The 18,785-nt window shown below is 35.7% G+C and overlaps 1 protein-coding gene across 2 annotated transcripts in view; it reads left to right on the top strand.

The window, feature by feature from the left end:
* The window catches only part of GRK7 (G protein-coupled receptor kinase 7), a 45,091-nt gene that overhangs the window by 17,073 nt on the left and 9,233 nt on the right, over positions 1-18,785 (top strand). Inside the window, exons 3-4 of one of the 2 annotated variants that reach the window (XR_013955253.1) lie at positions 2,622-2,893; positions 7,132-9,655. Coding sequence is in view for 1 of the 2 variants with exons in the window: in XM_080605298.1 (XP_080461424.1) it covers positions 2,622-2,893; positions 7,132-7,474 (615 nt within the window). In the remaining variant the exon portion in view is untranslated. Of the gene's footprint in view, positions 1-2,621; positions 2,894-7,131; positions 12,228-18,785 lie in introns of those variants that run through there. The other variant, XM_080605298.1, reaches the window with a different exon arrangement.

Raw genomic sequence — 18,785 nt, forward strand, 5'->3', positions numbered from 1 at the left:
TCTTGGGATTAATAAGAATCTTCAGGATTGAGAGAGATTCGTTTTAAATTTAGGTTCAAGTTTTGATGAATTTTCATGAGAAAAACAGCTCATTTGGGATGGTTTGACATATCAGAGGAACAATACATGTTTCTAGACTTTTCTCAAATTGAGCTGGATCAGTGCAGTAACAGTTCAAAAGATTTCAGTGCTACTAATTGAGAATTTTAAAGTTTATTTCTCATTCACACTCTAACCCCATCCACCATCTTTTACTTCAGTCTGAAGAAAAGCTTTTGTTGATCCATCTCTGTTTTCTATTATGTTGTCATGAAGTCTTTTTGGTCTGTACTTACGGTCTTGTTTTCTCTGCTCATGAGTAATGAGTACCATGTCAAAGTATGGTTTTCTGTATAGCGTGACTTACTGAAGGCTATGTGGAAGATGCATGTGGAAGAGACAGATCTTATTTGCAACTGTTTCTTCTGAAGAAAAAACAATTATGGAAGAAACAAGTGGAGGAAATAGCCTGGAAGGGAACTCCCATGAGACACGTTAATGATCACAGAATGACACTCTGACTTTTCCATGTTAGAATTATCCAGTTCCCGTATGGTGATGCTAAACTGCAGCAAAGTAATGTCTTACCAAAAAGACCTTACTGTGCTGTTGTCAGGGCACATTTTGATAATGACATGACTCATCAGTTCTTCAAGGCATTAGTGCCCTAAATCAGCTCCATCTCAGTAAAACTAAGAATGCTTATTGCTTCCCAGAAAAAGAAGCCGAAAATATTCCAGAAGCCTAAGAAGTGTCTGTTCTCTAACCCAGAATGAGCTCTGTGTCCATCCTTTTGTACCAAAATTTCTCTGCTGCTTTCAGCCCCTCCTTTCCCTTCCAGGTTTCATGCTCTTCAGAGGCCGGATGGATCTGGGTTCTGCAGGCTGTGTTTGAGCACTTGCCATACAGAAAGGGGACAAAATAATCACACATGAAAATGTAGTACTGTCAGGGTATCTCTCAATATTAACTTAGAGGAACCCAGAGCAAACTGTATAAATTGCCTGAGGAAAGATACCAGCTGCTGTAGTGCCTGATATGGTTCCTTTGAACTTCTGTAGCTTTACTGAGGAGGTGTTGGTTCACTTTTAACCCTTTCTTTTGCTCTCAACCTGGCTGATATATCTATTTTTTTCTCATTTTACTTTTATTTATCAACCAAATGGTGGATTTTACTTTAGAACCCTAAAAAGCAGAAAAACTAACTGGATTTAATTTTGTGTTGTTTAGGCTTGTGTTGTAATTGATGTTGTGATGTTACCTCCTGCACGTATTGTTTCCAGTAGAGTATACGCCATGTACTGGCATGAGCTAAACTTTATAGGGAGACCTGAGTTATAAACTAAAATTCAACTGTTGAACATTTTTTTTTTCCAAACATAATTTGCCCATATAAACTCCAGTTTTTGTTACCCCTTTCTCACTCTGTTTTGCTTCAAAATGAATCCCTTATTAATCATGTTGTAGTGGCGGTAACGATGACCATCTTGAGTAAATTTGGGGGAATTGTATTTCCATTTTAAATCACAATCCTACTAATTCATTAGTCCCAGTATTTCAAACAGATATGACAGGAGTTCAAGTAACTTCTGACATAGTGATCGCTGTTATCTGAATCTGGTAAATACATGGAATAAGGCATTGCATCAGATACGTCAGGAAATACTGGGTCAGCCCAGAAAATGCTTTGATCGAAATCTCACATCCCGAGTGATGTAACTGCAGCAGAAAGCATATAGAGAGGTTGACTTGCTCTCATTCCTCCCAGGTAGATCAGCTTACTAGAGAGGCAGCAGGAACTGGTTTGAATACTGTGGAGTCTGTCCCCCAGCTGGGAACGTGCCAGGCCCAGGCTTGGGAAGAAACAGACAAATTCCCCTCTCCAAGAGTGGTCACCACTTTTGGAGAAGGCTCGATTGTTCCTATACTTTATTTAGAGAGCATTTTCCAGTCAAGCCATGTGAACTAGCTCTTTCACCTAAATGTAAGTAATTTACTAATTATGATTTTCTTTGGTTTACTTCATACAGTGGTTTTTCTTGGCCCTTGATGGTCATAACTTCTTGCAGAAGCCAGCAGGGAGTGCGGGTGAGAACTTCCTATCGCAGCTCAGCTACCGGCTCCACGAGAATTTTCTCACTGGCAGCAAACCCTTGTTGGAGCAGAGTTATAACCACTGAACAGGGAGGGGGCAGATGATTGTCTGATTTTTGACCTTTTTCAGTCGTTTCAAAATGATTGCTAGCTGTGTTTACAAGAAAAAGGGTAGCAACACTCTTCAGCAGGAAGAATGTTAATATGAAAGAAAAAAAGAAAGATAAAGACTAATATAAAAAGAAACCACTCTTAGGCAGAAATTGCATAGGCATTTCACCTTGAAGAGCATATTTAACACAGTTTTTCCATATGCTAAGATGTTTAAAGGCAGAAGTCCATATGCTAAAATATTGTTATACCCCGGTTTCTAGATAAAAATTATGTCAATCGTATTACTGATATTTTTGAAGAATTATAGACTAGTCTGTTTAATTTCATGTATTTCATTATTGACTTTGTATAGTAAATCTCTCTGTTCGCTATAGGCTGGGACAAATGGTTATATGGCTCCGGAAATCCTGAAGGAAGAAAATTACAGCTATCCTGTGGACTGGTTTGCTATGGGATGTAGTATTTATGAGATGATTGCTGGGCGAACACCATTCAAGGATTTCAAAGAAAAGGTCGGTAAGGATGAGGTTAAAAGAAGAACTCTGGAAGATGAGGTGAAATTTGAACATGCCAGCTTTACAGAGGAAGCAAAAGATATTTGCCGACTGTTTTTGGCTAAGAAAACAGAGGATCGTTTAGGAAGCAGGTATGCCTTACTTCTCAGACTTGAAAAGAGCCAGATGAATGCTGCAAATAATAACAATGCTGTTTTACACAAAATGAGATTAGCTCTTCACTTTCTACGGAGTATTGAATTTTCTCTTTCACTTCTAGGAAGAGAGGTGGAAGTTGTTGAAGAGAATATGGAAATAAGGAGTGTTGCAATACTGCAGTAACCATCCCCACCCCAGACTACTCACAGGAGTTCTTTTCTTGGTGTTTTGTGGGGTTAGGTTCTATGCAGATCTGGGAGATGGGAGGAGCCCCATTTCTCATCCAGTTTCTTTCCTAAAGCTAAAGGATGTTCAAGTAGATGCCCACATCTATGCTAATGCAGACTGAATGCGGAGTCTCAGCCTGTATCACTTACTGGAATGATGTGGGCAAAAATCCAGATCTGCAATATGGATTTTCTGCCCTGCAGATACCTAACTTGCAAGGCTGTGTCATTGGCTTCCTGATTAAGAGACCATCTTCTTTACTCAATTGCTTTTAAAAAGTCTTGTAGAGGATACTGGTCTTCCTGACTCATCCCAGGAAGAAAAGAGTATTGGGCACACGTTGGTATAAAACAAAATGGTTTTTGGGATTTCGGTGGTGGCTTTGGGTTGATGAAGACTGATGGATGTGTCCCTGACTTAGCAATTTCAAGTAACCATTCAATAATAACATAATTGGAAAGCTAAGTATTTTAATATTTAACTTGTAATATCTCTGATCCCTGTGATCGTGTGTGTATATGTATGAATCATTTAGTGCATTTCTAGTGAGACAGATTGGGCATCTACATTTGCAGTAGAGACAAAATAAAAGATATGTAACCAAAATGTAATAAAAGAATAGGAAAATGGTAGTAACTGTCTTTAGAATACACCAAGATTTTAATCATCTATGCATGTAAGCATATGATCAGATTCTTTTCCAACCTAGAGATGGTATAGACACAGGGACTTAATAAAAATACATAGATAATCTATTGAATTTATATTTCATTACAACATGGAACAGTTTTGCAAAATTTTAGTCACACGTTTGTCTGAAAGAATTAACTTTAATGAAATGTAATGATATATCATTAATATACGTATTCTCATTATCCTAGGGCTAAATGAAGAACACTACTGTTTGTGCCTGAGTTTTCCCAACAACTCTGCAAAGCTGCAGGAAATACTATGCAGAGGATTTTTGATAGAAAATTTGTGTTATTTTAATATGTTCTAAAAGCTCATTTAAAATAAATTTTATACAAGAACAGAGCATTCTATTTGACAACTCAGCATGCTTTGCAGATGTTTAGTCTTAAAGCGTTTGGTGAAGTAAAAAAAATCAGAATAGGGGAAAATGAAATTTAGATATTCTGAGAAGTTGGGCCAAGTTAATTCAACAACTCTGAAGCAAAAACAGCAACTAATTAATCACATAAAATAACCACATTCCCTTTGCTGAACTACAATTATTCAGCCTGCTTACTGTTGCATTATTTCTCAGCAATGGGAGAAACGTATACAGAGAAGTCATTGCACAGGTTAATTTTTGATTTTCTGCCTTTTAAAAATATTCTTACTGTTATGTGTTGTACTTAGAGAAGGAAAACGATGGGATGTATAGCAGGCCTGAGCATGACAGAGGAAAAGCCTTTATGTACCTCTTAAACAGGGAGAGATACTATTCAGGACAGCTCATCCTTATGTAAAGATTAGCACTGTAATTCTACTAAGGACAACAAGACCTTGGGTTATCTACATAAGTGCCTGTTGCATAAGTTAAAGCTGCTCAAGGACAGCTTTAATTTGTACACCCGACCTTTTAAAATACTCTACTTTTTTTACTGAAGACTTAATGTCATTGGTTAACTCGGGAAATAATGTAACCATTTTTCTCCACTCCAGCTTTTTTGGGATTGGCATCTTTGAAGCCCACATCTTCCTCTGTGTACAGTGATTTTCTGTTTTTGTGGGGGATACAAAATCGGCAGAGTTGAGATGAGCTCATTTGCTTTTTCTATATAAGTCATGTAAACACGCAATTCACGCAGTAAGGGCTCAAGTTCAACTCGAGCTAGTTGGAAGATGCCTCCGTTGGTTCCAGTAGATGGCGTTCCTGTAGCTTTATGTTTTCAAACTTTTTATGTTTCTGGTGGTGTCAGAAAATACATCAGGAGGAAAAACACCACAGCAGTCCATTCTGGAGCACTCCCCAGCTTGTAGTGCTTTTTGGTTTGTGATACAGAAAGGAAAAGCAAAATAAAGTGAATTTTTTGCAGGTGTATCTCCCCATCGAATTGTCAGCACTACTAGCTCACTGGTGTCACAGGGCACTAATTAATTTGAGCAGCAACTCGAATGCACCTCAAGCTAACAGCAAATGTAAATAAATCTCAACAGGCTGGAGGGCTGCACAAGTACTTGGTATTATCACTGGCTAGTTAAGCCAAAAGATGATTTTGCAAGGCTATTTGTATTTGATCTATATATACAGGTCACAATCTCTTTTGGCTTAACCTACAGTTGAATAATTATGTTCATATAGCTCTTTTGGTTGAAAATGTCATTTCTTCCTTGTGCAGGGTGCCTTGATGGCAGTATCTGTCATTCTTCATGCTATGATTTAGCATCTCAGTCATGGTGGCATGCAGTTGTTAGTGGCTGCTGGTGACTTGCTCAGAGGAAGCGGGCAGCAGAAGGGCAAAATGATGATTTTCTAACAAGGGAGCTGAAAAAGGCAGCTGGTAGTTCCATCTCAGCTGTGCCTGGTTATAAGCAGGGCATGTCAGGACAGCTTGTGAGGAACTGGCAGTAGTGGCAAGCTGTTCTGTTTACCTGGTCTTAAAGATTCTCTGTAGACGTGCAGATGTACTACTTCTACATGGTGCTGCTATACATTTGTAAAGATAAAAAAACAAAGGCCTGTATTACATTTTGTTCATAGAACATTGTCTAGAAAGGTATCAGTGCTTACACTTCACCAAGTATATGATTTTATAAGAAAATGGAGAAAGAAAATGGCAACGTGTTAGCAACTATAGACTGCTGAGGTAGAAAAAAAATACAAATGAGTTTACATTACCATTTTCAAGACCAGTGCACTCATAAGTATGGAAAAAAAAAAAAAAGAAATCATAGATGTAAAAAAAAAAAATGCAGTGGTCCTCCATTTTCTTCTGTTAAGTAGCATTCAAAATGCAAACTTTGTATGCCTTGATGCTAGAGTTGCATTACAGGCAGGACGCAGTTCTAAAGCTGCAGTCCTTTGTCATGCTTTAATGAGCATACGTTTGGGGTTCAGATTATCCTTAAAATATCCTACAAGCCTTTCTATACAATGAAAGCCTTTCTATACAATGAAAGAATTCACTGTTTCTGTTAAAGCAGAAGTCCTGCTTGAGGCCTGTTGTTGTTCTTCTTAAAGTGCACTTAAAGTACATATGTACAATGTTTTTAGTCTTTTCTGGATTTTATTCTTGAGTTTTAAACCTATTGAGAAAGGACCATGTTTGTGACAGAGGTGCACGCAGTTTTTTTAATGCCATAATTTATGAACACCTTTGCTCATGTATAAGGAGTAGTTCACTTGAATGAACAGACTCACTAAAGCTGTGACTGTTTATTAGAGCTACATAACCGGGTTTTGCAGAATAGTTACATGATGTAAATGCGTAGCTGCTCTGAATTAAGCTAAAACCACAAATATCATTTGTCAACAGTTTCCTATTCAGACCATTGTTCCTCAGAGTCAATCCCTAGATGTATTAACCCAGTGTACGCCAGTCTAGCATTTACTAGATATTCTTACCTCATTAATATAGAGCCAACCACTGGACTTTATTGTTGAACAGTAAATCCAACACTTCCCTTCCCCATCCTTCTATCTCTTTAGTTCTGGTTAAAGTGTATCTTTGGATGTGGGTATTTTGGTGCACTTCCAGAAGCAGCACTGTGACTCCTGCACGGCACCTTGCCCAGACTAATTTACCCTGAGAGGCAGGGTAATGAATAATGGGATCAGGATGTTTTTTGCTTCTCAGATGTGCTTATATTGTGCAATGCAACATTCTCTGAATACGCCTGAGCTATCTGAATGGGATTGCGTGGCACTATATATATACTTATATATATAAATATATATCCTTAATTTAAAATATTCTCATATATACAACACAGAGACACCTGTATCTGCCTGAGAGCAAAACATTGCAGTGATTAACAATCTTTTGCTTTATTGCAGAAATGAAGATGATGACCCAAGAAAACACAGCTTCTTCAAAACAATAAATTTCCACAGGCTAGAGGCAAATCTTATTGACCCTCCATTTGTGCCAGATCCATCTGTTGTCTATGCCAAAGATGTTGCAGACATTGCTGACTTCTCTGAAGTACGAGGAATTGAGTTTGATGACAAAGATAAGAAGTTCTTCAAAAAGTTTGCGACAGGTGCTGTCCCTATACCCTGGCAGGAAGAAATTATTGAAACTGGACTGTTTGAAGAACTGAACGATCCCAACAGAGTAGATTCTGGGGGTTATGCAAATGGCGGTGAAGCTAAGTCAGGAGTTTGTTTGTTGTTATAAATTAACACTAACAAATTAACAACAAGAGTAGAAACCACGTCAGAACTTTCCATATTCTGACACAGTTTCAGAAACTCAGTGCATCTGTTTAAGAAGAACCAATCAGTGTAATATGACATTGACAGGCTATGTAGACCACCAGCTTTATAGACTATATTATTTTCCTTTGCTTTAGCAAAGGGGATATTTTTGTTTTATTGGAAACTTACCAAAATGAAGAACCATATTTCTCTAAAAACACTTAAAATGATAGAAATTCTGACATACCAAAAGCAATAACAGAGTGAAGAGGCAACCCCTTTTGAAAATGACTGACTGTTCCATTTTGGATACAATCATTTATTGGTTTTCTTTATATTTTCTTGTTATTTGTACTAATGTTTTCTCTTTGTTGTAAAGTTTTCAGGACAGATTTTTTAATTTTCAAGGAATATTCTCAGTTAGACAATGGAGCTCATATACCATGTCAAACTTGGAATCTTACTGCCTAGCCAGTCTGTCTGTTGTTTTTTTAATTTCTGATAGTTTTTGAATGGTTTGGTTGTCATAAAATGTAAAAGAAGGCTCTACAGATCACTAGGAAATGAGACTGCCAGGATCAAACTCTTCTTAAAGCTGATTTTAACAAAGTGAAGATAAGATTGCACCAATTTAATTGAATAAAGCGTCTATTTATTATTATTATTGTTTTAAGTTGTAATACCATATACAAAGAAAATGTATTTATAAGTGAATACACATTCTTTTTGACAATCAATTTCAACCTTTTTCAGGTTTCCTGATAGTATTTCTGTATTTTGGTGATAAATTAAACTGTAAATAGACTAAAGCAATTTGTAACTGGCTTTTTACAATAAATATATTTTAGTATAATATTCATTCAGTCACAAATACAAAATATATTCACCAAGTTGACACCTACAACGGTTCATTGTTTCTCGTGCAGATTTTGATGCATCTGTTTGATTTTTCAATTTTATGACAACCTAAATTGAATTAATTAGAAGCATTTTTGCAAATACTTGCTACTGTTGAATTGTATTACTTGTGAGGTGCATCCTACTGATTATCTCTGGTAAGAAGAAAATAGGTGGTAGTTTTTTGTAGCAACTTCTAAAAGTGATTCTGTATGTTGTTTACTGTCATCAGTCTAGCCATAGTTTCTGCTGACTAAAGTAGAAGTTGAAACTGCTCTGGTCATTGGAGTCCTGGAGGCTGCTTATACCATTTTCTATTTTTCATATAGCAAACCTTCTCCTGAACTCAAAGATTTATTTTATATAGACACTGGAATTGAACTCCCACATCTGTTTTAAAATGGGAGTAACAATAGATATGCTGGCTTCTATAATCATCATATCTATAATGCAACACATAGCTTTAGAGATTATTTATAATCTAATAGCTCATCCCAAATGGTGCAATAATCAAAAACTCTTTAGTTTTAAATATTTTAAGTGCTTTAGTCACAGCTAAGTAATATGTTGGTAATGCATTATGTTGTTCTTCATTTTCTGTAGAAAGAACTAAGTATGAAAAGAATTGTTCTTTTTTTTCTTTTAAATTTGCTTTTTCAGTGTCTTATATACTTAATTTTCAAGTGAAAAATCATGAAAAAGGGTGTTACTTAGGATTAGTGGATAATTCTGTTCATGAATTGTTATGAGGATATAATTGTCTGCATTTTGAGGAGACTTTCTGACAAATAGTTTAAATCAGCATAAGCTGAATTCTGACTTGGGCTTTTAATTGAGAAGGATGATCGTGAAAAAATGTGAAAAGCAGAGGAGGTTGAGAGGAAGGATAGGATAGCCTTGTGGTTCTATCAGGGATTTAGGAGAGTGCTTCCACTGCTGGCATCCAGTGATTTTCTCCTTGCTTCTGTCTGTAAAAAGCTCTTACAGAGTGGTATTAGGCTAATATATTTATTCGTATAAGAATCAGACAGAAAACTTGATCATTTATGTATTTCAACATCAAAAACAAAAACTTACTACTGATAGGAAAGGCCTAATAGTGCTAGTAACATCAAGCAGCAATTGGTGCACCTCTCGAATCTGTACAGATGCCACTTGACAAATCCTCTAAGGCCATAAACCAGTAGTGCGAATCTGCTGTAGTTTTTCTAGTGCATAACTGTTTTGTTTTTTTCCATAGATGCATGTTTCCATATGGAAAGAGGTATGTATGGACAGAACCAGAATGTAATGTGATGTTTAAGTCATATATCCTCTATGATACCAGCTGTTGTAAGTCTGGGATTTTCAAAATGTATTACAACACTGAGGTTTGTGAATTCAGGATATCATGTGTGCATAACGTTGTTATTTAGTTTTAGAAATGTTATAGTGTCAATAAATCCCAGCAGCATGTGTATCAGTGAGATATTGTAATGTTAAGCGTTCTGTAAATCATTCGAAGAAGCACATCAGTAGTCTGATAATGCACAGTTTGGCACAGTGTATTACAGAAAAAATGTGTCAGATTGACATTATTGGTTTTAATTTTCTAAAATTCTCTATTTCAGAACACAAACAATTAGTATTTGCACCGTGAAGAGGTAGAACAGAGCAAAGGTTATAAATGTATTTCTGTTAGCATTTTCAATGCATCTTTTAAAATTTAATTTCAGCTTTTTTTTTAAAAGACTCTTTGAAATGCATAGTTCTTTTCTTCTTCCTGCCACTGTAAAATTCCTTGTTATGCTTTCAGGAGCAAAGTTACTTTTAACATCCTGCTTCACCTTAACAAACCAAAGCCAGCAATCCTAAAAGATTTACGCCTATGATGAATTATGTTATCGAAGCCTATTATTCTACTTACATGAGTAAACTAAAAATGTATGTACAATTGTGCAGGATCAGGGCCTAAGTCTAAAGTATTTATCAAGTAAGTTTATGATAGAAATGTAGATAGGTGTTTATGATAGAAAATGGGGGATGAAGTTGTGGGAGGAGAATAATTTTGTGCTTGTGAGATACTTAAGTTCTTGTGGCAAAAGAAAATCATGTGCTCTGAAACCACTTTTTTTCTTTTCTTCTGGCTGTCTCCCTTTTTTGTCCTCTGCCAGTTTTGTGGCGCCACACTTGCCTGCCTCTTTTTCAGGCAGATAAAATGCATTCAAGTGTTAATACAATCTAAAAACCTAAATTGTGAACTCTATTGGATTAAATGCCATCCATGAAAGGCTACTGAGTACCCTGGCCACTCTGTAGTGATTGTCTTTACAGAGCTTTACAGGAGAAATGATGCTGTCTTTCTTGCCTTGTTTTACTTAATACTACTATTAGAACTACTTGATAAATTTAGCAGAAGTAGGCTGAAATATGAGGTTCTTAACAGCTTGAAATCTGTTTGTCTAAGAATATCTTTTAAAGTACCCTAGCCAACACTGAAGAAAGGCTGCTGGCACAGAGAGGATATAAAAGGAAAAGCTTTCCATTGTATCCCAAGTCCAAACTTCCTTTGATACCATTCCTGTTACCCTTACCATTACTCCACTGATCTTACTGAGCACAAAGAGGCAAAACGAGTTTTAGTATTAACCTAATGAAATCATTGTTTGTAGAGGTTATTTATCAGTGTCAATAAAGCTCTAGCTGTATACCTTAGGTTGTAAAGGCATGGGCTCAACTAGTCAATAAGCACCTTGTGTTGCAGCAAGTAGTTTGCTTTTCTGTGCCAGTATGAAATGGATTTAATAACTGGAACCTGCATGCAATTTCCAGGCCCTCTAGTAGCCCTCAGTATCAGGTAAGGCATCTTAACATAAAGTTAAGAGCCTGTTACCAAACCCAATATTTGAGATAGTGACATTTGAAGAAATAACTACTGAAAGAAAAATGGAGCTGAGATGAGATTTCTAGTTAGAGCAGACACATGCATCTATGCAATATAGCCATAAAATGATGAGTGATTTTATATGCCTTTAATATCAGCATTCATTTTTAAGAAATAAAATGCTTGTAATACTGTATTGAGAATATTGTTGCTTTCACAGCTTTTAATGATATATATAACATTTTTCTGGTCTGGATATCCAGATCTACAATTAAGAGAAGAATGCTCATCTCATTTACATTAAAAAATATAAATTGCTTCTTTTATGCTATGATAATCACTTGTATCTTTTTGTCATTAGATTTTTAATATCAAAATATTTAAATTCCTTTATACAATAACCAGTTGTTAAGAATATTTTAATTATATGTAGTTTTTTTCCTCTATAATAGGCTTTAAATTAAGAATTGAGATCTTAGCAACTGTGGCTCATAGCACCACAGGATGATGAAGGTTTTACCATTTCTGATGGTATATTTTGTTGTTGCTGTTGTTGTTTTTGGTTTTGTTTTAACTATAAGAAAAGCATACTTTTTCCAGTGACAAACCCATCAATTTTGATATCTATGGATAGAAGAAATTACTGGCGTTTTATATGAGGAGACACATAACTTGTTATGGGTAAAGGTCATCTATGATCATTTCTTCTTAGAGAGTACATTTGAAACATTGCATTATGATAGCCTTAGGGAGCTTCATAGACACATTAAAGAATGCATGGACAGAAATTGAAAGCAAATTCAATTAAACATCTGATTTTTTTCTTTAAATTAGCCACTGCATTATTACAGTGAATAATTCCAAACCTAGTATCTCATTTAAAAAATAGACAGGCTCGGTGTTTGGGGAAATCATTTTTTGGTGTTTCTCTGACTTTTGTTTACTTAACTGTCTGAACCTGAGCAAAACTAGTAAAAAACGGTGTGCTATTAGTGTTTGGTTTAAGGGGACTGAAAAGTTTCCTTCTTATTCAGTACACAAACATTACTTGAAGCTAAACATAACTAATTAATTTTGATGTGTTTTATCAGAGATGATCTTTACCAAAGCTACATGTTGGCCTGTATGATTCATTCAGGTTGTTCTGACAGCTGTATTTAACAGGGTGGAAAGATACAGCAAGACTGAATCACACGCTGTATGCGTATCCTTATGATGGGAGTTCCTCATGATGAATGTTTCTGTGATTCATGTTTTTATAAAGAATGCCAAAGGGATGACTGTGGATGTATCAGTTGTCATAACTTGTAGTTCAGTTAACAATAGTGGAGTAACTGTTTAAAAAAAACAGCTATTGTACAGGAATGTTCAGTTAGGTTTGCTTTGCAAGACTTCATGGAAACATGACATAGGACGTGCTAGACGTGTCTCGTGATTTTTGAATTGCTGGGGTGAAAGGTCCACTGCAAGTACGAGCAGATTTGTTGTTGAACAATCCTGTCAGCAAACATTCACACAGAAATACTGGCTATTCTGAATACCTCTGGAACGATGAAAGCTTTCTTTTAACTACATTGCTAGCCTGCAGTGCTTAGCTACATGTCCCTCTATGAAAATATATTGATGCAACTACTAGATAAATCGTTCCAATATCCTGGACTTCTTAGGAAGACACAGAGCAGAGTCTGATCACCATGGTGGTTGTTTCTGAGGGCTTGAGCCTGCTTCTGGTGTCATCAGTGTGCAGTTTGTAAGTGGTTTCAGGAATATGAAAGTGCAGAGAAATAAGATGGGAAAAAAGTCATGTTGCATGATGCACTGGGTCAGCTCAGGCAGACTGTTAGGAAATACTTGTCCAGATAAAATGACTGTGGAGCTATACCTTGATATTTCTATGATCAGTGTGGAACTGGTGGGATAATGTCTGCAACAGTACCAAATGGGGAGACCCGTAGAGCATTCCTGTTTGTGTATACTTCTTGTGTGAAGGAATTAAGTTCGTAGTAAGAAGTATGGGTAATTTTTATAATTAACAGTAATAGTTACATCATGTTCATCAAGAACAACCAGCACTAATTATCAGTCCAGCCTGTTCCTCTGTAGTAAGCTGGAGACATATGCCTAATTTGTAAACAAGCCCAAAAGAATTTTGTTTCTATTCTCAAAACATAATACTGACAGGATACTGTGAACAACAGCAGGAAACTCGCCATTGAGCTTATGCAGAAAGACATTGGATAGAACAGAAATGTCAAATATGGTGTCTGTTTTGTAAGTCTGTTTTATTCTTTCCTAATTATGCAAGAACTATGAAGCTGGTTTGACAGCAGTCATTAGGCAAAGAAGTTTATTCTGACGAATACAGGGAATCTTCCTTTTTGTTGTTTTGAAGGTAACTATTTCCTCCCTTCCTCCAGACTGACTTCTGTTCTATCACCCATTAACATTTCTTTGTTAATGCATTTCTGGAGACAGATATGAGACTATTTTTCACCACAAAACCGTGGTGAAGTTGGTTTAAAAAAACAAACACAGAGACACCTTGAAAATGTAATGAGAGATCAACAATTAACTGTTTGGACTGATGTCCAAAAAGATGTAAAATATGACATCAACATACATTGAGGCTATATATATACATATATAGGCTATAGTTTACGGAGTATTGTCCTAAGCAGAAAAATAATAAGGGGCTAGTTTTACCTCCCATCAGTTCCTTAGGACAATTACTTGCCTGCAAATAAACTGTAGCAGTGGTACGAGCTATTTAAATGAGCATCCACATAGAAATAAATATTCATCCTAATTTTAAGTAAGGTTTGAGGAGACCGATTTAATTATCCTTCTGCCTAGAGTAAAGGCAAAGATTTAAGTCTGGGTGTTTGATTAAGACAGGCTAGCTGTGTTTCCAAGACCACATATAAGTATGTAAACTTTTGATTGCCCTTGCTAACATACTGAAAGTGAAAAATGATGGTGCTGAAATCTGGAACCCAGCATCAAACTAACGAGCTGTCAGAGCACACTTGCACAAAAGTATTAAAGTTTAAGGTAAAGCATTAAAAAGTACGAACTCTGAGGGGTTGTGAAAAGGTTGTGTAATTATTAGATATTTATAGATCTATTGATACTCAGATCTGGTTTTATTTAATAAATAGTGCAAGCAGCAATATTCTCATCACTTTTAAAAAAATAAATTTGTGTTTTAAAGTCCTGATATTTAGAAAAATAATGCAACTTAAATGTGGGCAGCTATTTTCTATAGCTGTATTGAACAACTGCATCTTTTCATGCTATGTAGAAGAAGAAATTCCAAAGTGTGTTCTGTATTAAATGGTAAAGACAATTCATATGCTGCTCAAATAATCTGTTAATGATATGTCGTCTGTCATTCTAAGAATCAGTAGTTCATCATGCTTTCCTCTCAGTGGACGAGATCCCATAATGAGAATTTGCTGTTAAATCAAGCAGTAGATAAGTATTCAAATACCAGCTTTTCTGAATTTCCCGCAGGTCATTTTTCTCATTTTTACAGCTCTGTGGTGAACACGTTTTTGTTTCCCTCCCCATCTCTCTCTGTCAATACTGAATCAAACCATTTTCTTTTTGATGTCACTGAAAATGTGGTGACAGATGCTGGATGAAAAGGCCTCTTAATTCATGAATTCAAGCTGATCTGCTGCCCATGAGAACTAAAACCAAACATGTACTCTTATATTCAGTCTTACTTCGGACTCTTATGTTACCCAAGTTCTAAGCAGGGAAAGGAATAAAGAAATGGATAATGTCTTTATAATTTTCCATATGCCTTGTACAGAGAATAGTGGATCAAGTGTTTTAAACAAAGGAAGGAAGGAAACTTTGATTTCCTGCCAAGAGATTGAAACCTCCTGATCTCTTACCGAGCTAGCTTATTTGGCTGCCAACAAGCAGTTTCCTCGTCTTAAGCAGCTCCTTTTCATCTGGGACCCTAACAGCAGTGAGGGAAGCAGACTGCAGAATGGCACCACTGTAAGAATTTGATCAACGTATGGATTGATTCACTTCCAAATTTAAATACGGACCAGCAAACACACAGCATTGTAGGTTCGGGGTATTCTCAGCTGGTTCATTACCAACTTTTACTTTTTTTTTTTTCTCTTAAGTAGATAAAAGTTGCTGATTTTGTGAATGTTGATCTCGTGCCACACAGTAACTATTTAACCACTTTTACTGTTGAATTAAATGACTCTGATTTTCAGAAGTCCATATATTGCGTTCTTTTAAAAATATTGAGATTTACTGAATCTAAGCAACTGAACTCCTCCAAAGTGTTTTCTTGAAGAAGAAAAGCCAGATTAATTGAATGCATTAGTTCTCGGCCTTCCCCCAAAGCAGTGAATTAGTTATGATGCAGTTTACACTGTATCTTCAGGGTTCATGCTGGTGACTTCAGAGCAATCTCTAAGCAGAAGTGGACTATAAATCAAAGATACTTTAAGTTCTTAGATATTTTGCATGTGTTTGTTTCAGTGAGAAGGCAAAGATGTGTGGTAAAGTCTGAAGTCAAAGAAAGTCCATGTAGCTGTAATCCGTGACAGTATGACAAGGTTTTTATGCTAATAAAGCCAAGAGCAGACGTGTGATTAAATTATCTTTTTACCCCTTGCACATAAATTCTGTGCATCCCTTGAGCCTTTCGTCCCAATCACATTTATGCAAGACTAATTGAGAGATCAATCAGGTAAATGTACCTGTTTAGTCCCTAGCATAGAGCTGAAATAGAGGGAAAGTTTTTATTTTGAGAATTATAAATTAAAACAATAATGGAAATCATTATTTTTGAGGAGAGGAAGTTGTAATTAGTGAGCTTTATGAACAACCATCTTCAGTTTTTGTCTACTCTCCCTGAATCGCAGGTAGCTCCTCTGAGACCCTTGTTTTTTCTGGATAGACACAAGGATAATTTGTTATTCAGGGCCCCATGGAATAGCTGTTGCTCCAGACTATAAACTGTTATTCCAAAATGACCATAATCTTGACATTATCTGGAAAATAAACATTTTAATATCAATTTAAGACAGGATATACAGGGCTTTAAATCTTCATTTTAATCAGGAATGGCAGTAAATGCATTAATTGTGTTTTGTTCCTGCAATCTTCCGGTAAGGAAAAAAATAGAGTCATTCTGTAAAAGCTATTATTTTAAATGAACAATGAATATATATATATTTTTTACAATAGCAAGAGAGGAAATGCTGTTTGAATCTTTTTAACAAGCTTGCAAATAGATTCTAATTTATAGTAAACCAGGTGAACAATCCTTTTTTATTTTTATTTTTTCCTTTATGTAGCTAGCAGACTGCATTTAAGGCTTGTACCAGCAGAACTGATAGAGAATGAAGAAACAATATTTCAGACTTTAACATATATCTTTGGGTCACCCAGATGACATGAAAATAGATAGACCATTCAGAAGAAAATAATGTATTTTCCAACAATAATTGAAAAACATTTTTTAGCCTACAACCATAAGGCTAAAACCAGACCATCTAACTGTACACTAAGTTAACTGCAATGAACTTTGTGTATTCATCTCTAGAAGGATGATTTACCTACCAATTTCTTAGTTGCTTAATGTATGATTTAAAGATTATTGCATAGTCCTTTGTACAGTTTTTTTTCCTAGTGAAAACATTATTGTCATCTTAAATGGCTTTTATTTCATATAAACAAGGAAAGCAATAGGGAGGGTGACAGAGGGAGAAAAAAAGACACTTGAACAGCTTGAGAGCACAATATTCGTGCTCAGTAGAACTCAATTAAAAAATCTTTTTATTACAAGAGTCTTTGTGGGCACAGATGCTTATCTGTATAATTCTAAGTGATACCCTAAGGATTTCTTGAAGGCTATTCTGCTGCTTCAAGTTCAGACAGCAGCATTTTTGTTTACTTTGTGCTTAATGTCAACCCTTTTTGGAGCAGGGGAAAGTTTTATGAAAGAGAAAGTTAGAAAAAACATTTGTAACTGTGCAGTAGGAATTGTGTTTAGGATTGCACGTACCCTTAAGAAAAAAATAGTCCCTCTTCTTATTTGAGCAACAGCTATGAGCTCTAGTAAAGGAATACTTCATGTTTCCAGGTGCCAAAAGGATTTATTCTGAAAAAAAATGTTTAAAAACAAGACGAGATGTATACTGAACCCAGCACTACTGGACTGGAGGAAAAAAAAAAAAAAGAGTAATATGAAAGGAGGATTATTTTTAATTAATTGGAATCTTAATCAGCTAATTATCTGTAGAAACTGATTTATTATGTACGATTTGACCTAAAAGAAGTGGAAATCATATGTCTAGGAAACAGCAGAGCATGCATGTCAGGATTTTATCTTTATTGGTATTACAAAAGCAAAGTTAGAATACAAGAGATTCTTTTTTTTTTTTTTTTTGTCTCCAGAGTTGACAATCATATCATAAATAACAGGGAAAGTTTCTGTACGACTGAAAAACAATGGAGATCGTGTTTGACTATTTAGAAGCTATCTGTTGTCAGGAATTTATCTTCTGGGTTTAGATTTTAGGTGACCCTTACTGATCTTTTTCTGCTATTAAACTGTGTTGTTGAAGAACTCAAATAATAGAGGACGTACTAAAACAGAATAGAGAAAACTATCTGAAGAATTATGGCTAAATTAATTTCAGGAATTAATCTTCTCTTGTCAGGAATATATATAATCATATATATCATGTTATACACATGAATACATATTATATGCATAATGTAATATACATATAATATATAATACATATAACATATAATATTATATGTATATATAATATAATAATTTGCAAAAAAACTCCTGCCTGCTGTGCCTTACTGGATAAATCCCTCTACTCAATTTTGCCTCCCATTGGAGCAACTTTCAGCAGCCTCCTAATCTGTATGGAATTTACAGAGCTCCCTATTCAGTTCCTAGAGAAACATCCTAAGTCTGGGTCTGAGCCTTTTCCCTGCTGTAAGCAAACCATTTTATTCATTTTAGCTTTCCTGCCCGTTGGTCCCTGCTTGCTGTGCCTCTGCCTGCCCTCCCCACCCTCTGCACCAGAGCTGCTTCTCCAGGCAGCTCTGTGTCCTCAGAAGGCTGCAATAAGAATAAGAGAAAAGGTAGTCAAAGGTGGTGGTCTGCCACTCTGCTCCCTTCAGATGCTCTGCTCCATTTAGATAAAATACACACTTAGAATCTATGCATAAGCCAGAAACAAATGAATAAATTAAATGCAATCTGTGCCCCATTTTAATTAACACTTTAGTGTTATTGTTGCACCTGTATTTTAATCACAGGATAAGAAATCTGTATGAAATGTAATTAAAATGTAAAGATGATGATAAAAATAACAGAATACTCACAGTTTTGTAAATAAATACCATGCAGAAAATTAAAATTATATAATGATTTTTGCAGCAAGACAAAATTTGCAAAGGTCATGCCTGAGAATTGCAGTGAAGACACGAAATCAGCTTTTGTGTTTTAATTCTAAAAAATGGCAGTAAT

This window comes from Anser brachyrhynchus (assembly GCF_964034855.1).
Source record: "Anser brachyrhynchus genome assembly, chromosome: 9".
Taxonomy (NCBI): Eukaryota; Metazoa; Chordata; class Aves; order Anseriformes; family Anatidae; genus Anser; species Anser brachyrhynchus.